Raw genomic sequence first — 23,497 nt, 5'->3', positions numbered from 1 at the left:
AGAACAGGATGCATAGAAGCTGACGCAGAGAGAGATAAAAGGATCTCCAGGAATGAAACAATATTAACAGAACTGTGTGACCAATCCAAAAGGAACAATAGCCACATTATAAGGGTACCAGAAGAAGAAGAGAGAGAAAAAGGAATAGAAAGTATATTTGAAGAAATAATTGCTGAAAACTTCCCCAAACTGGGGGAGGAAATAATCAATCAGACCACAGAAGTGTACAGAACTCCCAACAGAAAGGATCCAAGGAGGACAACACCAAGACACATAATAATTAAAATGGCAAAGATCAAGGACAAGGACAGAGTTTTACAGGCAGCTAGAGAGAGGAAAAAGGTCACCTACAAAGGAAAACCCATCAGGCTATCATCAGACTTCTCAACAGGAACCTTACAGGCCAGAAGAGAATGGCATGATATATTTAATGCAATGAAAGAGAAGGGCCTTGACCAAGGATACTGTCTGTATCCAGCATGATTATCATTTAAATATGAAGGAGGGATTAAATAATTCCCAGACAAGCAAAAGTTGAGGGAATTTGGCTCCCACAAACCACCTCTACAGGGTATTTTAGAGGGACTGCTCTAGATGGGAGCACTTCTAAGACTAAATAGATGTCACCAGAGAAAATAAAATTACAGCAAAGAAAGCAGACCAACCAAATACTAACTAAAGGCAAAAAATAAAATTAACTACCCACAAAAGCAGTTAAAGGAAGCACAAAAGAGTACAGAATAAAACAACCAACATACAAAGAGTGGAGGAGGAGGAATAAGAAGGGAGAAAAAGAAAGAATGACCAGACAGTGTTTAAAACAGCTCAATAAGTGAGTTAAGTTAGACAGTAAGATACTAAAAAAGCTAACCTTGAACCTTTGGCAACCACGAATCTAAAGCCTGTAATGGCAATAAGTACATATCTTTCAATAATCACCCTAAATGTAAATGGACTGAATGCAACAACCAAAAGACACAGAATAATAGAATGGATAAAAAAGCAAGACCCGTCTCTATGCTGCTTACAGGAGACTCACCTCAAACCCAAAGACTATAGGAACAAAGAAAGACTGAAGGAACAAAACAACAGCAGAATTATAGAACCTAAGAATGGACTAACAGTTACCAAAGGGAAAGGGACTAGGGAGAAAGGGAGGGAAGGGAGGGATAAGGGTGGGGGAAAAAGAAAGGGGACATTACAATTAGCATGTATAATGTCGGGGGGGCATGGGGAAGGCTGTGCAACACAGAGAAGACAAGTAGTGACTCTACAGCATCTTACTATGCTGATGGACAGTGACTGCAATGGGGTTTGTGGGAGGGGATTTGGTGAAGGGGGGACCCTGGTAAACATAATATTCTTCATGTAATTGTAGATTAATGACAACAAATTTAATTAATTAATTTTTTAAAAATGGTCCACTTAAGGGGAAGTGGGTAAAAAAAAATCCACTTAATAAGAAAGCTTTTCAGAACACATCCTGAAGCAGAGGCTTCATAAGGTAATTATTGGTTATCTTTTTATGTAAATTTATATACTGGTATATATGCACTGTCCCCCAAGCTAGATGGTGAGCCCTGGGGAAAAGTGCTCTCCGTTTTCCACCCTATCCACATTTATCCTAACACTCCAAGCAGTACAGCACAAGGGAAGTCTTGAAATTATGGTATCACAGTTTTCCATTTACCTGATGTTCACTGAAAAGAGCTGAATTGACACCAAGGGTGTACAAGTGGTTGAAGACCATTAACAATATAGCAGGAGTCAGAAGTACAAAGAAGGGGGAAAGGAGATTTGCTTAAAAAAGGGATAGAGGTACCTCATTCTTTCAGGAGCCCATACAAAAGGCTCCCCTGAGAATCCATGGCCAAAGACAGCCAGGAATGCTCACACCAAAGATACCTGAAGCACACCTTTCAGTGTGACTTGGGACCCCAGTGAGGAAATGATACGGGAAAAGACAAAGTTTGATTTCTGGTGCCAGTTGAACAGGATGCAAGAGTCTGAGAGGAGAATACCCGCCTGCACAGAAGGCAGGATTGTTTCTGCCTCCCACAGAGAGGGAACATAGCATGTGATGGGAGCCTAATCATTCTGGATAAAACTTAAATGTGAGGGACAGAAGGAAATGTTTAATAATGTAATATTTAACACTGCAGGGAAATGACATGCACGGCTTAAGATGAAGAAAAACAGTAGAGAAAGCATCCACTGATTCTCAAGAGAAAGTGACAAAGATCAGCAATAACATTTTTGCCTCAGAACTTTAAAACTGATGAATTAAAATAGCAATAATATCATCTTATATTCTTAAGGTCTTTAAATATCACAGATTTTCTCTGCATGCGTACCAGCTGTGACCTTTGCCTCAACTCTGATGTACTGGGGACCATTATCTCCACTTAGAGGAGACAGGGACTCCAGACGTGAATATGTAACTGAAGGTCACTCACCTAGTACAGGAGATAAAACTAGCTCATCTTCCCAAAGCAAGAAATATGGATTACCAAGAAAATAATAATTGATGAGCTCAATGTCAATCCCCAAGGAAATACTAAAAATATTACAAAACAAACACCTGTTTTTAGAAGCTAAAAAGTGTTCATTACAAGTAAGTCATTTGGAACTAACATTCTTTTCTTTTTTACAAGTACTTGTTAGATCCTTAGAAGTTTAGGAAATTTTCAATGGCATCACAAATAGGGATGTCAGCAAAGCAATGGACATTCTCTCTGTCATCTCCCTCCAGAGACTGAGACCCTCTTTCTCTTTGGTCACTACTGAATCTCCTTAGTACCCAGAGCATGGTGCCCCACAGTTACAAATGAAGTGTAGGTGAGTGAGAGAATTCTGTCTTTATATTCAAATTCAAGAAATGCAGGCTGGCAGACAGTAGTTGGATGAGTCATAGTTAAATGAACAACTACAAATCTTCTGATTAATGGATTGACTTTAACCTGGAAGACCTACCTCTCAAGGCTCCCAGTTAGTCTTTTCCTAATTTTTTAAATCAATAATTTGGAAACATGAAATAATCATTATTACCATGCTAGCTACCCCTTATATTTTTGCATTATGGTAAGTATGTTGCATGTATTATCTAATATATTCCTCCCATCATCTTTTTGAAGAAATACTTTAATTCCATTTTACAGATGAGAAAACTTAAGACTTAAAAAGGTTATACAATCTCAAGATTACACACAGCCTAACTCCAAAGCCTGTCTTAACTAATATGTCTGTTGTGCTTATCAAATTATGTAGAGGATACAGACCTATGAATGACACAGAATATATGGAAGATTGTCAAAATATTTTGAATCAGAATTGAAAATAATTTTAACAGATATCATGTGGATATGAACTATTTGAAGAAATGACAATGAGAAGAGAGATTATTCTGCACAGACTTAGTAAGAAAACCTAGTGCTCTTGAGACAAGCTCCAGGGACATATTTCTTACTGAATTTCCTATTGTTTTGTAAGGCAGTAAAGTTTCCTATCTTAAAAATGTTTACAAAGAAGCTGGCTATCATGTCAGGAATGTTCTGTAAGGGTGGAGGTTAGGATATATGACCTAAGAGTCCCCCAGTTTTTCTTATTTCAGAATATCTTTTAAAGCCAATAGCAGATATTCCAAGTTGATAGGATTCTTTTAACATATTTTTCATGGTCTAGAGCCTTATTTTCCTGTATATTCCATTCACCTCTAGCTTTTATTTTCCCCTAAATAAAACATCCTTCCAGAATACTACATCTAATAGGATTATATATATACTGAAAAGATTCAATGCGGCATTATCTATAATTTAAAAAAGGAAAACAAGCTTGAGAGCCATCCACAATGGCATTGTTAAATAAATTATGGAATACATACAGGAGTAAAATAAATAGATGGTGAAAGAGGTCTGTATAGTATGTATGAAATAGTATGGTTATCAAAAAACTATGTACATGTAAGGATAGGTGTAAGCATATTTACTATATAGCACTGTTTTTCATATAAAAAATGATAAACAATCTAAGAGTCAATACAGAGTAGGCTGGAACAATTTCCCAAAGCACTGAAGCAACATAAACATTCAGCTTGAAAATGCTGGCCTAAGTGTACTTTTCCTTTAATAGCTTATATAGGGGTGATTTCTTTTTGGATTTGGTTCTTACATTTGCCAAAATTACCTCATATAAATAGACTTCCTGTTTTAGGCCCATGATGCCAACCCATTTAAGTTAACATATTTGTGCAAATTAATGACTTTATCTTCAGAACATACTAAGTGTAGAGTGATAACATATTAAATGAAAATTTAACCCACATTTAAATGTATGTTTTAAGCAATAAAACGTAAGTTATTATAGATCATGGCCACTAACTACAAGCCAACTACATCATCTTGCTCTTAACTATATGATTTGATCTAATAGTTGAGGAAAAACAGGTCATACTGAATACATTGTGGGGCTGTAGATTATACACAGATCCATGTATTCTGTTAATGAGCTATTAGTGTATTCTGAAGGGAAATTTCTGTTCATCATTAGTATTTGGGGAACAGATATGAAGCAATGTACTTCTTCCCCCTTAACACCACATTCAGTAGCTTTCAGACCCCACCCCTCATTTAAGATGTAGCTGCACTGCGCTGCCAACGCAGGGAGAGGATGAAATAAGTATGACATTCATCAGGCACTGGCTATGGCCGAACAGCACCTCCTGTAAGGGCTTTACATACATCGCTTTATTTCACACTTACAATAACCTTATGGGACAGATGCATCTCCCATTTTACAGTTGAGGAGATTGAGGCAAGAGAGGTTTACTGACAACCTTGAAATGAAGGGCCCTCCTTGCATTTTCATAAAATGTTGCTCCCTTGCAATTCCGTAAAGAGTTACAGATAAAAACGTGTTTTTATACCACCTGGACTCAGTTTCCCCATGAGCCCATGACTCAGAAATCCCTCTTGGCTGCAGACTATTCATAAAATTCTAATGTAAATAGGAACCCCCTCCTCCACATCACTCCAACACAATGGCCCTTCTCCCATAGAGGTGTGCTTGCAGAAGCCTCAGTGGGCAGCTATGCTCTTCAAAGTGCTCACTAATGGCGTGGTGATGAAAGATGCGAATGCACACATCAGCCTAGTTCTAAAAATGAAATCTAATGATAGCACTTCAGATTGGAATAGGAAAGGTCCAATTAGCCCACCCTCTTTCTCACTCTTCTGTGTGCAGTCCAGAATCAAGACAAAAGAAAGTGTAAGGAAAAAAGATGAAAGGATGGGATAGAAATAAAACCACAGACTGCCAAAGTTATCAAAGATATGATTTCTAATGTTTTGAATAAGGCATTGGCCGAGCCAGTGTAGGAGTTCACTAGGAAAACTGACCACTTAGACTCAAGTTAGTGAAAATGTTTCGTTTTTGCTGCCATGTGCAGTCAGGTCACTAGTGTAGTAAATGAAAACATAACACTATTTTCTGTTCTTCATAAACCACTTTGAAATGTTGGTACTATTTTAACAATGTAATCAAGATCAGTTGGAAATTTTGCCTTACCTGTAATAAAATATTTGATGACAAAGGTTAAGTAATACATTATAAAACACTTGGTTTGTACTTTGATTCTCTCTCCCTTAGTACTGAAAGCGGTTATATTTTCATTTCCTATAGAGATAAAATGAAACACCAGGACAGCTGATATATAAAATACAACCAATTAAGGAGGAATAACTGGCTCTTCAAATTTATATTTACATATGCAAACTGAACATCAGAATATCCTTCCTTTATGCAGCTCAAATGGCTACTTTTATATGGCTCAAAGACTGAATGCATCCTTCACAATAATGATACAGACATATCTCATCACAGCAGATGCAAAATCTATCACCGTGTCACCCCAGTTCATGCCATTGTTCAGACACATCTATCATCACACACTGATCTGTCTCATTCAAAGCTGGTTTAAATTCAACTCTCACAAGAGATGCATTGCAACACGTTACAAATGCAGGTAGACACAAAACCAAATGTTCAACCCCAGTTTGTTTTAGATAAAGCCTTTTGTATATGCCACACATGTCCTGTTCAAAAGCAAAGTCAATACTATACCTGGTTATTTCTTCTTTAAGCTTACATGGATCTTCAGCATAGAATTTAATACCAAAATACAAAGTATATGGAGGTCCAGCTAAAATAAGAAATAGAAATTAATTTCACATTATAAATTAGTCAAAGTAGTAATGCAATACTATACAACTTTTAAAAGTTACACTCACCAAAAATATTTGCAAACCATATACTACATAGTGGTTAATATTCAAAATATAGGAGGAACACACAACTCAATAACAAAAACTAATAATAATAGTTAAAAAATGGGTAAAGGACCTGAATGGCTGTTTTTCCAAAGAAGACATATAGATGGTCAGCAGATACACAAAAAGGTCCTCAACATCATTAGTCATCAGGGAAATGCAAATCAAAACCACAGTGAGATATTACTTCATACCTGTAAGAATAGCTATTATCAAAAACAAGGAAAGTGTTGGTGAGGATGTGTAGAAAAGGGAACTCTTACACACTGTTGGTGGGAATGTAAATTGGTACAGCCATCATGAAAAACAGTAGAGAAGTTTCTCAAAAAATTAAAAATATAGCTGCCATATGATCCAGCAATCCCACTACTGGGTATATATCCAAAGGAAATGAAAGTAGGATCTGGAAAAGATACTCCCTGTGTTCACTGCAGCATTATTCACAGAAGCCAAGATAAGGAAGCAACCTAAATGTCCATCAATGAACGAATGGATAAATAAAATGTGATACACATATACACACTGGAAAATTATTCAGCCCTAAAAATAAGTAAATTCTTCCATTTGTGGCAATGTGGACAAACCTGGAGAACACTACGCTGAGTGAAATAAGCCAGACACACACACAAACACTGCCTGATCTCACTTATATGTGGGATCTAAACAGTCACATGCACAGGTGCCAGAGTAGGATGGTGGTTGTCAGGGTTTGGCAGAGGGGGAAGTGGTGAGATGTCAGTCAAAGGGTGCAAAGTTTCAGTTCTGCAAGACAACTGAGTTCTGGGAATCTGCTGTACACCATGGTGATAGATAGTTAATGACACTGTATTGTATACTTGAAATTTGCTAAGAGGACAGATCTTAAATTTTCTCAGGCCACCAACCCCTTCACACACAGATAACTACGTAGAGAAGTTATTTAGCTTGATTGTGGTGATCTTCTCAATGTATACGTACATCAAAACATCAAGTTAATATACCTTAAATATATACAATTTTTGTATCTCAAAGATATCTCAATAAAGTTGTTTCAAAACTCACCAAGAATTTCTAAAGACACAATATGATACAAAATGAAAGAAACAGGGTTCAGAATTGAGTAACAGTACTTCAACTTTGCAAGCATCTGTGTATGCATGGGTCTGTGGTTCACAGACAAAGCAAAAAAGAGAGGGCCAAACAGACTAGAGTGCCTGGTTAGTGAGGTTATACACAATTTTTATTTATTTATAATTTTTCCATTTTTCACATTTTCTACAACATACATGTGTTTTTTCATGATGAAGGAAGATTACTGATAAAAAAATAAATTGTTTTAAAAACTATCCACCTATCACTATTGCATGAAGCACACACACATACACACACAAATAGCTGCAAAGAACCAGGTGGGCCATTTAAATCAACCACAGGGCATGTACATGGCATCGTGCCACTGTTTAAATGGCAGAGGGACAACTCTATGTGCTGATGGGGAAAAAGCACCCATCTATATTTCTAACTAATTACTTTTGTGAAAAAGAAAGTTACCTGATAAAATTCTTTAGGAATTTTTACATATGAAAAATACATAGGAAATTACTAACAATAACAAACTTTGGGAAGAGGGACTGGAAAAAAAATTTTTTTTCCAGTTTCATTGAGGTATAATTGACAAATTAAATTGTTATTTATTTAAAGTGTGCAATGTGATGATTTGACATAGGTATACATTGTGAAAGGATTTCCCTCACCCCCACCATTGAATTAATTAACACATTTATCACCTCAAATATTTACCTTTCCTTTTCACTGAAATCAATTAAATTGTATCTTAGCAAAAGAAATGTTATAAATTTCTTCACTATATATGTCTTACCTTTGAAGAAAAAAAAATCAGCAAGGTTATGTGGTAGGATTAGGGGCAATATTTGTCTCAAACTTTTCTAAGACTGTATTCTTACATATTTAAGAAAATATTCCCATCTCAGTCATTTGCCACATACAGAACTATGTGCACAAACACCAAATATATGTATGAAACAAAGTCTGGAAGTATCCCTACACAGGCAAATATAAGATATAATTAGACACTCATATTGTGCAAGAGAACACAAGGCCCGTGGGTGCCAACCACCTAATATTACACTATTACTAGAAATATTTCTATTACAGAGGGTATGAATCTAACCTGAGGTGTTTCCAAAACTGTATGATCCTAAGCAGTGTGGGAACTCAATCTCATATTAAATCTGTTTTTAAATAGCTTTATCTATTAGTGCTCATAGTTTCTAATGTTTTCTTCAACAAAAGCTCTCCCACACAAAGGGAAGATGTGAAGTATACATTGCAGGAAAAATACTTCCACTTACACATTCTGATCCCAAGTTTCTGATACTTTGTAACTGACATAAAGTCAACCTGAGTACATTTTCACTTTTAACTGAGTAAATCAAGTAACAAATTTAGAAGTTGGGGAAAGGAAATTAAGTGGAAAAACAGGTAACAAAGTCATATGCATTTCTAATGTACAGACTATGTTATTAATATATTATTATTATGACACACACATGCTGTGTTTGCAGAACTCAAAGCCCTGTTCCCAGCAAACGGAGACACCCAACACCAGGGCCCTGCTCCTCTGCCCTCGTCTGTGCCTCTCTGTACAAGGCGCTCCGTACGCTAGAACTTTTTGAAAAACTACATTTTAAAAGAAACTTTGTTATCATTTATCATTAGAGTTGGTTCCACATATTCAACTTCTATGTTTACTTAATCACCATGTTTAGATTTCTGAACAAATACACTTTTATCCCTGAAGATAATGTCAGGGAGGTGCAGACTATTAAATATTTAGAATAACCAGAGAGTGCACCATCTCTGTCAATCAAGCTCTGTGTTAGTGAGCAGATGGGTCCGCCTGTGCCCGCAGGCCACTGAGGTTGGCATCTAGGGGACGGGAGAAGCACAGATGCTCCTGAGACAGTACACAAAGGGAAGAAGGCCTTGTCTTGATTCCAGAGTTGCCTTTATTCTCTGGAATGTGACAGATTACACCCTATTGCCCAAGCCCAGATACCTCAAATGGGTTTAGTAATGAGCAATTAAATAGAAATTTTAAAAATACACAATTAAAAACATTTGGTTTTGGCTAATTTCCCTTAAAGACATTTGGCTGAAATCAGCTATTTCTCATTTGTATATAAAATGGTTTGTGTTCTAAATATAAGGTATCATTACCATTTGATAATGTGCAAAAAAATATTTCATAAAAATTCAATTCTCAACAACCACCTGGTAACACAGAAGGCAGGTGAAGCTTCAAGGAGGTAAGCAACTTGCTTAAGATCACAAGGATAAGAACCAAGTCGGCTAATACCTAGAGTTTTGTGCTTTCTGGCCACTGAACATACAACCTCTCAGGGAAAAAAAACTGTCATATCTTTAGGATAAGCAAACACTTTCATATACATCACATTGTATTATAGATCAATCTAAAGCTATGGAAATGGACAATTTGGAACAAGAATATGTCTAGCTTCTTATGCTAGGACTGACTAAAAAAGCCAGGCACTAATGAGACAAATTCCTAAATTATTTTTATCTTGAATCCATGCCTTTCCACAGAGTCTACCTTTAAGAAATCCTTATGTAAACTAAGTTAGAATTGTTTCACTTTAACATAATGTACAGAAGCCAGAAATCAGGAATCCTCTAATCTACCTTTCATGAAGACTAATTTCAGTGCCTTTAATGCTAATAGTCTTGCATTAGCTCGGAGATAAATAAATCAAGACTTAACTATGAGAATCCTCGTGAAGAATCAATCATTTTTACAGATATTCATTCTGACTAATCTACTGGAGATGTGAGACCATGTCCTTTATTATCAAACTATTTCTTAAGATGAAATAGAAAGATTATGTATTCTTTAGTTACATAATCTTTCCTTAATTGTAATATCAATGTTTTATTCTTACTGAACATCAAATTTGTGACAGGGCAACATTTATTTAGGATGAGAAACAGCTGTATTATAGATTATAGATATTTAAATAGAGTACTTCACACCACATAAAGAGATAGATACTTTAAATGTGCATAGGAATACTTTAATAGTAGTAAAATAAGTTACATTTCTCTTCATCGCCTAGATAGAAATCTCAACTTTTTAACAAAAAACCTGTAAGTTCATTTTCAGAACATAGTCATTTCTGAAATTTTTCTAGTTTGTAAACTGGTATTTTTTAAGTATTTGGTTGAAATGGACAAAATAGATATTTACTGTATTTACTACCATTTCTGAATCTTTGGGAAAAGTAGCTTTCTAGATCCTGAGGGATGAGACTTTTAAGGTTGGAACTCTTAATCCTTTATATGAGGATACTTCATGGAAGTTATTTGCATTCATAGCTAATCACATATAACCTCATACCCTCTTGGCCTTTAGTAGGCAGCTTGCTCACTCAGGGAAAACATGGTACTGGAAGCCAGAACATCAGAGCTGTGGTCAGCCCTCTGCTAGCAGCTAGCTTCTCATCCATGCCAAGTCGTGAGCCCATTATGAATATAATTTACTCCCATGTAGGCTAAGTAGGCAAAACTTGATAATGTCTAAGCTACATATTTTGAGGGTTCCATCTCATCAGACAGACCACCAGCTCCCATCTCTGAAACCTATCTGTGATCCCACCCAGAAGACTGGCCCCCCAGCAGCTACATTTGAACTGACCTTGAAAAAACTCAGACACAGTTGAGGGGACTGAGGTAAGCTACTGACTCAAATTGATCCGGTAAGACTCACCCTCCTAGAATTTGGAATTGTAGTTTATAGACAACCAGTCAGCCTCTGCTTGTGGTTGGAAGCTATAATGTGGAAACTGTAGAGGTTTCTACCAGAGACATGGAGAAACAGCCAGTCCACAGAGAGAAACAAAAGCAATGCAGATGTTCACAGAAACAGTACTTGCTGAGTTCCTGATGGTTTTGCAGTCCTGGTTTCCATTTCCTTTCTGAGGCACAGCTATGTTCATGCCCTTGGGGTCTGTGAAGCACCATGCGCTTCAGTTCAGTGTTACCACAGGCAATGAGCCGGTACACATGCAGCCAGTGAGAGCAGGGGTAGTAAAGGCCAGAAGAATGCACTAGGTCTTCCTAGCAATAATTTACACATTCAGGCAAAATGGCTCAATGAGTGCAAAGTTTCAGCTGGGGACAAAGACAAAGTTGTGGATGGTGGTGATGGTTGCACAACAATGTGAATGTACTGAATTCCACTGAACTGTACACTCAGAGAAGACTACAATAGTACCTTTTATGTGATACATTTTACCATATTTTTAAGAAGATAATTTTTAAAAATAACTACTCCTGCACACTTAAGGACCACTGTGTATGTATGTGCACATGCATACATGTGTATTTATAAGTAAAACCTTGGATTGTGGGAATTAAGGTTGTGGAATATAACCTTAATTATACTCTCAGTCAACTAATAAGATTGGTATTGGTGAAATCAAAAGCTATCCCCTGAAAATAAATGGGTCCTTTCTGAAGCCATTCATATCTCTCAGGACAGAGGGCACTCCTTAATTACTGACTAAGCACACTGAATAATGTGACATGACAAAACCACTCCTTAGCCCAGAAAACTCAAACTCTTTCAAAGGTCAGATGTCCACCTATTTTCACATCAGCACCTTTCTGCCTTTTCTGTTTTAAGTTGAAATTTTAAAGAAAGCAAATAGAAAAACCACAGACAAAAGTCAAGGGCAGGTATACCTCAAGCCAAAGTCAATACTATGAGCCACTCAAGAGTTTTTATCAACTAAAATTGAGTCAGTTTGGGGAAGAGCCAACACCTGTTTCCACATTATGGTGCTCATGTACTAGTACTCATCCCTGTAGCACTAAAACCTACTTCTGTACCCAACTAATCAGCCACATCATATTCATTTTCAAAGCACCTTTTTAACAAAGATAAAAGTAAATACCTACTGTTGATCAGTTCTTTGTGCTCAGCAAGGGATTTTGCAGGATCCAGCCAATACTGTGTGATGAAAAAAAAAGGGTAATTACAGAAATTAGTTGCTTTTCATTGGCCTTCACTTTAAGAATATTTTCAAGGTGTTATTTTAAATGGCATTTAAATACTTATTAAGTAAAGCATTTAACTGATATACACACAGAAACAAACAGGCGCTTTCTGCAGCTAGAACACAGAAAGAAAATTGGTGTCGTTCATAGAGAAGAAGAGGAGAGAAACAGTAGTTGCTAGGTTACTGGTTGAATTGTCACACTGGTTACAAGGTCAGTAATATCAAGATGCTTGGCCCCAGAGAATGCCCCCCTAGTCTCTTTCCAAAGTCCCTATCACAACCTCCCAATGGTCATGGCTCCTCCTGAAATGCCCTCACCCTCTTCACTTCCCATCCCACCCCTCACAGGTATGGCTGCTGGATGTTATGAAGAAAGCAAATTAAGTCACATCCTCATTAGTACCCAGGAAAGGCAGCTCAGCACAGTGGCTAGGGGTGCAAGTCCCTGCGCAGCCCCAGCAGGCTTCTGTCCTGCCTCTCCCCTCATCATCACCACGTAACTTGGAACAAATTACTGGGCATCTCTGAACCTTCCTCACACACGTGCTGTGAGGATTAAGTAAGTTAATTTGTGTCAAGACTGTAGAGCAGTCCTTGGCTCATACTAAGTGTTCAACACCCGTTAGTGATGGTTATCCATGTGTGTGGGTCTTCCTTACTAAGTGCCGTTGGCCCATCTAAACTACTTGCTGATTAGTTCAAATTAATCTTTCAAAAACAGAATTTCAGACAGTGATAAGAGAATTTGGGGCCCTAGGGAGCGGCCTTCCTTTAAATCCCACCTTTATGACATAAAATCACTGAAAGAAAAAGAAACAAGCCTTCAGCTTTGCCTCTCTGGGAGAAGAGCAAGAGAGAAGCGAACACACACAGAGAGGGCTCCCGGTTCTCATTCCGACAGGAAGATACAGAACCTCCCGCCCCGCTGTGTTTGCCAAATGTTGGCGATCCTAAGGGCCAAGCAACCCAGTTTCCATTTTCTCACATTCCTGAATAAAGAAGGGCCAATTCTCACAGCAGGAAGGTAGGAGCTCGCCTGCCTTGAGCCACTTAATTCCCAGCTCTCTTGGGTTTGCCCGGGTGGAAACATTCACACTACCCTGACACCCCTGGATCAGGAATCACGGGTCACAAAAGAAGACCCAGCAAACCTTCTTGCCAATTCCCCCTTCTGTGCCCCTCCACTGGGGGCAGAAATGCTTGCTCTGCTATATAACAGTAGTAGTAATTATACTGGGTAATTATAATATCATACATAATCCCCTTGCCTTTTATTCCTAATCATGTAAAAATTATTCACACTAAATATATGCCAGAATCATTTTACTATAGTACTAAACTCTATTCTGTACACTTCATCTTCATTCTTTGCCACATATATAGCATTCTCCATTTTTCAACTTTTTAAAAAAGTAAAGTAACCAATATAAGTGTAGCAACTTAAAATACAATATTCATTATTCTGGCCCTTATCGTTTCTCAATTTTTAAAGGCTTAGGATCACTCACTTTTAAAATAAAAAAGGTATTAGAAACAGAGGCTATATCAGTGAAGTGCTTCTGGGGCCCACAGTGAATAAAGGTGTGGCTTAGGTGTTAAAATAATGGATCCTAGGGAAACACTGATTCATCCACATAGAGCAAAATCAATCCAAACGTTAAGCTGCATGTTGGACACAGAGCAGACCTTTCCTCTAGGTGTGTAAAGCAACAGACACTTCCCATGAAATGGAAAGATCAGGTGGGCAGGCTCTTTCTTGCCATGCATGTTAAATAAAAGTATGACTATCCCTAGACCTTTCAGAGAAAATAAAACCAAGGGAAACCCACAAATAACCAAAACACTTGTATTAGGTTTCAGTGGCTGGAAGAATAATAGCCATTCATTATCACCAAGCTCTGTAGATCATTTGGTTTCTTTGCTCCAGATTTTACAAGGCCAAAAGCAAGATGCCAGCTAGCCAGGGTCCCGAAGGATTACTTGGCTGGGGACCTTTCCCACGAGGACACTCCAGGGAGGGGACTTGGAGTTAGGCCATTAGAGTCTCTCCCAGTCTCCCAGGTCCCTCCCATGCAAGGCAACTAATATCAGGCTACATCACAGTTACACATGGGCATTCACTAAGTGCTTGGGGCAGGAAAGGAGGGAAGGGAAGGGAAAGGGCCTCTGGATTTACTACTTTCTGTTTCATCTCATCTTCAAACTAGTAAGAAACAAATTGAAAGAGAGTTTGTCTCTCCTCACACCATCTACTCAAAAAAAATAAATGTTATAAACCGACTCTTCAAACCAATTCAGTTTTGTTTTTGTTTTGTTTGGGGTTTTTGGGGTGGGGCAGGGGGATTGGTTTTGGGGTTTGGGGGTTTTTTTGTCTCTAGAATGTTAAAAAAGAAAGGTAAACATATTAGGAAGGAAGCTTTTAACTAAATGTAACAAAGACTGATTAACGTATCAAAAATTTCACATTAATGATAATATGTACAATTTTAAAATCAATCTCTTTCCTTAAGGGCAATCAGATTGGTGAGGTGGAAAAATATAATGAAGATTCTGAGACAAGTTAAAAATTACAATTTTGCAGCAAAAAAAGAAGGGTCAAGATTCAGTGAAGCTGTTCAATCAGCTTCACATTAGATATGCTAAACACCAATCCAACATTTGCCGTCCACAAATATCATTTGATCCAAATGGAGACCAGGGGTCACAGAAGTCAGATGATGATAAATGTCCCAGAACATAAATAATAAACATGAGCCACCAGGTTTCATAAGCTAACATCCTAAATTGTAAAACCTGCTTACAATCAAGCAAAGGAAAAAGATGACCTTGGAGCCAAAGCTGCCACACTGACGGCACTTGTCACCTCTCATTACCAACAAGCAATAATTTAACAGAGCAAGTCTGATCACCCTGAAACACATCAGGTGGCTACTCCATTACAAAAAGAAAAAAGGAACAAGAATTACCAATGAACACCACACCCCAATTTTAAGGCCTACATCCATAATATTCGCCTATATCCAAGATGTATTTAGACTCTAAAATTGGGATAGCATTCATTCGTTCATGTAATGTGTATGGAATACTCACTATACATGTTCTTTGTTGTGTCAGACCCTGTCCTGGGGTCTGTGGGAAAACAAAGACAACTGAGACCCACCCCTAATCTTGAGGCACTCCTAGCCTAGCAGGGGACACAGGCCCCAGAATTAGAATACAGTGTGCTAAGTGAGATGATAATGTGTATGAGATGAGTACATATGAGATAATAAAATTATGTACAAAACAATTAGCTCTTTGGGGTGAGTGCAGGAAGGCATCATGTGGAGAAAGCCTTTGAACAGTGGGTTCACAGATTTTAAAAAACTTTCCCAAAAAACAGAAATGGAGAACAGAGCCTTAAATTTTTATAAAAATGATGTCTATCCACCCAACTGTTCTTAAAGCAAATGGGTCCATTTTTAAGGGATAACACAGAATGTAACACCCCAATTCCTTTACACTTGACTACTAGATTGAAATTGATGCTGCCCAACAGCTAAGACTCAGCTAAGAAATCAATGTTCATGGAGAACTTCTGGAAGGGAAGCGGTCCTTTCACTCCGTTTGTCTGCCCCGGGCATGGTTCCCTGGGCACTGAGCTACAGCATGGTGTTCCTGAGCGGTGCTTTGGTGTGAAGCAGGCGTGCCTACTAGCCGGTCAGGAGGAGACCCCGGGCCTATCTCAGACTTCAAGCAGCGCATCCTTCTCTGGGAGAGTCTGTCAATCACTCACTGCCCCACCTCCAGCCCCCGCCTCCCCTCTCTCTGCTATTTCAAATGCATTTCTTGTAATTTGCATATTCTCACAATCGGGACTAGAAATAGGAAAATACAATAACAGTTAACCAAAACCGACCCTGCTCTCATTCTGATTTCTACAAAGGGCTTGCTAACACAGGTGAGCGTTACCAGACTGCACCCCTCATACCCACTTTCACTGAGGAGTCAAGATGACAACATCCTTGGCTCTGACCCTTTGCCAGGGCACAAGCGGCCGGCGGTCAGGTGGCTTACCTCTGCAGGCCTGTCAGTCTTAATAACAGCATTCATGTCACCTGGGGAGAAGTGACAGGCAGGCCAAGTTCCTTCTCTCTCTCTAAATGCCTTGAGCATCTTTCATCTATTTTGATAATGTCTCAATTTCATCAATTTCCTAGGTAACAGTCTCAGAATCAGATTTGAAAACTCCAATACTGTCCTGTAAACCAATATCCTAACCTTCAAAGATATACATTAAATTGAAGGGTCAACCTTTCATTGGATAATTATTCCTTTAGAGTCTCCTGGAGATTGTACAGTAAGCCCAAAAAATGTTTAGATAAGGACAGCATGAAGTAATAAAAGCTTGGCTGCATCTTTTAACACACTGGATCTAGCGTTGATTTTTCTTTGTGGAATTTAAAAATGCTACAATGATGTGTCATGTTACCTGTAAATCAAAAACTGACTTTAAAAGCAGTTTTCTTCAATATAACAAAAGAACCTCTCGATATAAGGGAGTATAAAGAGAGTTGACCATTTGTAAAAGACAATGGAGTCACAAAAATCTCAAAAAAAATGATTCTACAGTTCAATCCTAAGGAGTTCTAGGACTCTACATAATTTGCAAATACGTTCCAAGAATCCAGACTGTGGTGATAGCTGTTCGTGCTTTTCCCAATGCTCTGTAGAGAGACCTCAGGCCCTGTAAGCAGCATTAACAGAATGTGGCCTTAATTTACTCCTTGGTATGAATCACAGAGACTTTAAGTCCTCAGGTAACCACCCCTCATAACAGAGCTAACTCACAGCAGGAGAAAAACAAGGGCCTGACATTGGGCAATTTGGTGGGATGGGGGTTGTAACTAGGCCCTTTTTCCAACTTAAACGGATTCCAACCATCTCAATCATAGACCCTGGCACCAAGCTAAGAGTTACAGAAATCACAATAGTTATAAATACTAACATTTATGAAATGCTTACCATGCACCAAGCACTGTTAAAGACTTTACATCTATTTACTCATTTAATCCTCTTCATAAATCTATGAAGTTGGAATTACTATAATTACCATTTTACAAATGAGGAAACTGAAACAGAGTATTTAAACAACTTGCTCAAAAGGATAGAACAGCAGATCCAAGGAACTGAACCCCTCTCCATGTTAACCTCAACTCTAGAATATTGTCTGAATAGGAATGCATAGCCTCAGTTTCAAGATTGTTACATTCAACTACTAACACCTCTCTTCTCAGCTCGCTCCCTCTAATATTCTGACTCCACCAGGACACACAGTTCAGTGCTCCGACTACCTTTCCATGGATCCTCCTCCACCGCACCATGTCCTCACAGCCCTCACCGCCCAGGGCCGTCACTCACTTGCAGTCACCCTCAGTCCCCTTGCACAGTCACCCCTCCACAACATCCAGTGGGAAAAACCCACCAACTCTGCCTCTCCATGCCAGCACCTGAGAGGCTGACCACACCCGGAGACTTGAATCGGACAACCATGATGGACTCACTTTAAATTCATTATCGATGATGCAGGGGACCCAGACTCCTGCCACACTTCAGTCTTTCACTTGCCTGAGTGACTCCTGCACACTTCCTCCCTTCCCTTCCTCACTCTCAGCCCATAATCTTGCTTATCTCCCTGGGAAAACTGAAATCAGAGGGGAATATGCACTCCTTCTCCCTGCATCTACCACTCTGCCTGCATCCCCGCCGGTGCCCTGTCTTCTCTCCCAGGACTGTGGATGAACTGCCCAGCCCCTTCCTCACCTATTCAGGGACATGTTTCCAGCAATTTTCTGCTCTCCTTCCAGCACCACAGTTTCCCTTCCTGTAGATCAATCCTGGCAGTATACATGCCTTTATTTCTCACATAATTAAAAAAATAAAAACACCTCTTTGACCCCTATACCTGCTCATTTCACTTCTGCACTTTAAAGTAAATCTCATGGGAGAGAAAAAAGTTGTTCTATATTCTGTCTCTTTTCCCCCCTGAACCCACTTTGGAACACACTCCGGTACCTACACAATGACCTCCATGCTGATAAATCTAATAGTAGATGCAGGAGTCTTTCCCCTTCCTTGAAATGCATTTGTCCTGCAGTTTCTAGGATACCCCCTCGGTCTGGCTTCTCCTCCCACCTCATTAGCCACACCTTCAGTCTCCTTGCTGGTTGCTCATTATCTCCCTGACCAGGAAAGGCTAGATTGCTTTACACTCACATCTTACATCAAGGCTCACAGCTTTAAAAGCCATCTACATACTGACAACTCCTAAATGCACAGCCCAACCAGAATTGTCCCCTGAATCCAACTGCCTACTTGATATTTCCACTTAAATGCCTATTAGAGTGTCGAACTTCATGTGCTCAAAAGGGAAATGATGATTTTATTCCCTCCTAGAAAACCCCGTTCTGCAGTCTCCCCATCTCAGCAAACGGTACAACACTCTTCCACTGGCTCAGCTCAAAAACTCCTTATCATCTACCTCTTCAAACCACCTGCAAATGCTGTTGACTCCATATTTAAAATGTAAACAAAATCTGAGTAATTTTCATCACTCCCTCAGCCAAGTGCCATCACCATTCACCTGGATTTCTTAACTCCTTTAATGGTATCCCTGCAGCTACCTTTGCATTTATGGGAATTCTTTTAGAACATAGGTCACATCAACTTATTATGCTTCTGATGACATCCTCCAGTGGTTTCCATTCTTATTCAAAGTGAATCCAAAGTCCTTATGATGTTCTATAAGGCCCTAAGGACCTGACCCCACTCCCTTCATTCTCCACTATGTGTTTTGGGGATAAGGCAGCAAAAAGGACCTCAAGGAGAGTGTTCATGGAAGCCTTAGGGCCCCTCAAGGAGGCTGTCCGGAGGGCTTGAAGGACAGGAAAAAACTGTTGGAAGCAGGAAGAAAGAGGACATTACTCTCTAGAGGCAGAAAGTTTAGCAATGATGTTGCCTATGGCAACATGGAAAATAATAGATGTACCTAATGAACTGGATGATTCAGATAAGGACATTCCAGGCAGACTGCTGAAAGTGCCAATTGTCTTCTTTTGCTGCCTATAATGAAATCTAAGCAGGGAGAGGTAAATTGAAAAACTGTTAAATATAAAGGAACCAGGCCTTACGGGGTTTGAAAATAAAACTCTCTCATCCCTAGATTTATCAAAAGGCAAATTAAGAAGAAAAAGCCTCTGGGCAAAGATTGAATCCAGAGTGCTAATAGGAAACCATGAATGTAACTGTAAAACTTTATTAAGTCATCAAAAAGATGTAATATGATATCTCAGACCCTTTCAAATAAAAGATCTCCTCTAAGAATCTTCAGGGCATTGTTCCCCAAAAGCTTTACAAAGAATCTAAGTTATAGAAGAAAAGCTTATTTCAAAGTGATTTCTAGGTGTTGCCTTTGTCTAACAGAGCTCATTCTAAGAAATTCAAAAAATGTTTTAAAGAATTATATCACTTGGACTGAAATGGACAGAAACCCTACACACTGAAAAGAGGCCTTTGGACCACTGATCTTCAGGCAAAAAGCAGGCTGAAAACCCTACTCAGCTGCAAACACACAATACTTCTTACAGAAAGGGAAGAAAAACTCAGAGAACAGAACGAGAAGCCCAGAGGGCAGAGGCAGTCATCACAGTGAACAACAGGTAGGCAGTAAGACAAAGCTCTAATCAAAGAAACAGGGACATAAGCCGGCTGAATTTCAGAACTGTTATGGGCACCTCCTGTTTTCCCACACTCTAAATGGAAGTGTCTACACCAACTGCCCTATCCCATGCATGATGCCCCATCACTATATGCTGAATGGTGGCAGGGGCAGGGAGCAGGTGGGGACTGTGGATATATCTTTCTTACTCCCTCAATTCATAGGTCTTCTTTTCACAAGGAGTTACACTGCAGGGGCTGGACATGAAGAACAATGCCCAGTCTGGGCCGATGAGATCTTGGGACCTCAGATCTGAGTCCAGTGTCACAATGAGATGTGGGCAGGCCTTGGGACTGATGGGTGCATTTAACATACAGAAAGAGTATAAATAACTTTTGGCCAGAAAGCAGACTCTCATATTCTAAAGCATGTCTGCATATCCATTGACATACCTCTGATCAAATAGTATACTCCAATCTCTCTTCCCTTTAAATGTGGTCTGGGCTTCTCTTCACTTCAAATCAATAAACACAGCAGAAGCAGTACTATAGCTTTTGAGGCTTGGCCATAAAGGTAATACCACTTTTGCACCTCCCTTCCTGTCTTCTTCTGGATACTTGCCATGGGAACCCAACCAACGACCTCATGAGGAAGCCAAGCAGCGGCACAGGAAATTGACAACAGGTTGGTGTGCCTCCCCAGCCCTGATGGAGGCCCAGGTGGGGCCGAGGCCCACCACCAGCACCTCACTGGGGCATCGGACTTCAGCTCCTCACCTTTAAGCCTGACACTGAGCGGAACAGATTCCTGTCCCTGCCAGCCCTGTCCAAGTACAGATTCATGAGTAAAACTTGTGTTGCCATAATTTAAAGACACTAAATTTTGAGGCGACTTGTCATATAGCAATGAATAATGGAACACTTGCCAATTTATCAATATCTCTTTGATCCTCACTCTTTTGTTCAACATACTTGCTATTCCTCCTGTGTCTGTGCCATCTGTAAACCTGGTGAGCATGCCTTCTGTGGCTTTATCCCAGATACTGATAGAGATACTGTGAGCCCTGAGATGTACCCAGAAACCTCCGTCTAACTTGGTATCATTCAGAAATCAGCTCTCTCTGCTTAAGGGTCATCAACCAAACAGTCTTTCAATTTAACCATTATTTTTTCATTAATCCACAAATAAAGAATAAATAAGTCAGACATGAGTTACTTTTTTTTTGTTAATGGAACCATCCTAGATGATAGAGAGCCATTATCATATCTCCTAGGAACCCACAGTTCATCCCTTAAACATGCCCTCTAGCCCATATGTGACTGTCTCCAGTGGGGCTGCCCTATAGTTGCATCTAATAGGTCGTTCCTGATTTCTTAGGCCATAGCATGTAATACCAACGAGTCTGGATTTCTTCCTTAAATGAAAATAAAAGGGCCCTCAGGATGACAGATTCTATGAGAAAAGTGCTGAATCCTGCCAGTGGCCTCTAACATCAGCATTGTTCTGCTCAAGAGACTCCAGTTCTTCAGTAAGTTTCACCTGCATTTTGGATAACTGAAGTTGCTACCCACACACTTCAAACATCTGTATAAATTTGGCCTCACTGTTCATAGACTATGGGATCTTTCCAGCTTGAATTAAAATCTTAAAACTGACATACTCTGAAACTGCAGTAATTCAAAATACAGAGTTGGTTAAGCTAGGGTTTGTTTAAAAAGTCTATTCTACTAACTGAATGTAAGTATAGTGTAACTAACCACGTGGTTTGGCCCAGAGGAGCCAAGCCCTTCGAAGGGCTCATGAGGTGAGTAAGACCAGGACCCCCACTCAGCACCACCACACACAATGCCAAACCCCAGAGGATCCCAGGTAAGGGAGAGCTCAGCTGTACAGGGCAGCCATGCCCCTCTTCTTCTACATTGTAGTTTATTTCTCCCTAAATGACCTTTAAAAACCTAAGAGTCCGTGACTTTAACAACACAGGGACTCCTAAATGTGACTCTGACTTCTCGGGAACCCAAACTACTCACCTAACATCTCCACTTGGGTGTCCACTGGGCACCTCAAGTTCCACCTATCCAAAACAGAACAATCATCTCCCCCGTTCTCAAAGTCCACCTCCTCAGTCAGATCCTAATGCTTCTCAGCTTGAAACTCCCAAAAGATTCTCATGTGCATAGCTGCCTACCACAGGCTACCGGGCCCGCATACTGCAGTCCATGCCTACCATTCCTACTTCATCACCCTCATTCTTACTACTATCATGCATCACTGGTCTTTCAGTTCTACAATAACCTCATATTTTTCCCTGTCTTATAGCCACTGTCCAGCTGTTTTTTCTGCCTGCCACACTCCTCCCTTCTTGACATTCAAGTCTCAATTTAAATGTCATCTCAAGGAGGCTTTTTCTGGCCACCCAAAGGAAGTAGCCTACCAGTCATTCTGGCATATCATCTTACATTATTTTCAAAACACTCTTCACTACCTGTTATTTGAACACCTATTCATGGTCTGTCTCTCCTCTGAACTATAAGCTACTGGAGATTGGAGACCTTGTCTCTTGCTGACTGCTACACCCTAATTTCTGACATATCAGTGGTCACCCAGTAAAGAGTTGCTGCATGACTGAATGGAGATAAGAAATAGCAAAAGCTCTTCTCCCCTCACAGTCCCAGGTCAGGAGTGAAGGTGAGAGTAAAGACAGAACACTAAAGAAATTCCCTCAAAAAAAGTCTCAATAACATATCCTGCAATCCCCAAAACTGGTGGGTAGCTTGCAAGAAAAATAAGCTTCCATATCATCTCCTTTTAAAGGGCCTTTTGTTAACTCAAAAAGCAACTTTCAAAACTCACAGTCTAGAAGGGAAAGTGGGTAAGACTTGCCTTCTGTCCTCCCAAAAAATCACCTGCCTAACTTTGAACAATTCCTGGAGTACCTCTTTTACTGAAACAGGTCATATAGAATACAGATAAAGTGGTCACCTTAACTTGAGTACATTCAATATATTTGAAATTTTATAAAATTCAAGACAAATAATATAGGAAATCATAAATAAAAATATATTTTATCAGTAGGCACATCCCAATCAAGTCTTTTTTATATTCATGAAGAGAATCCTCTCAAGATTCAGAATAAGGTTAACACAAGGTCAATTTATCAGAAGTTTACATCAAAACTCTAGATTAAAAAAGAACTAGTTTCCTATGATAATGAAGAAAATGTCTAGAATCATTAACTCTAAAACCACTGCTTTCCCATTAGCCAATCAATCAACTGTCTGAAATTCTATCTTGTACAGCTTGTTTTGATTTAACCAGGGAGAAGGACAGTCTAATTTAATAAAATGTTGGTAGTAAGGAAATCAGTGATATTCCTGCCACACACTTAGACCACTGCAGGT

The 23,497-nt window shown here is 39.3% G+C and overlaps 1 protein-coding gene across 4 annotated transcripts in view; it reads right to left on the bottom strand.

The window, feature by feature from the left end:
- Window positions 1–23,497, bottom strand: part of EPB41L4A (erythrocyte membrane protein band 4.1 like 4A) — a 268,086-nt gene that overhangs the window by 104,544 nt on the left and 140,045 nt on the right. For all 4 annotated transcript variants that reach the window (XM_073232978.1, XM_073232972.1, XM_036995150.2 and 1 more), the window contains exons 4-5: window positions 12,300–12,351; window positions 6,118–6,196 (exon numbers count right to left, since the gene is read on the bottom strand). In XM_073232978.1, coding sequence (XP_073089079.1) covers window positions 6,118–6,196; window positions 12,300–12,351 — 131 coding nt within the window. The remainder of the gene's footprint in view (window positions 1–6,117; window positions 6,197–12,299; window positions 12,352–23,497) is intronic.

This window comes from Manis javanica, chromosome 1 (genome assembly GCF_040802235.1).
Source record: "Manis javanica isolate MJ-LG chromosome 1, MJ_LKY, whole genome shotgun sequence".
In the NCBI taxonomy this organism is placed as follows: domain Eukaryota; kingdom Metazoa; phylum Chordata; class Mammalia; order Pholidota; family Manidae; genus Manis; species Manis javanica.
This window is presented reverse-complemented; position numbering and strand designations above follow the sequence as displayed.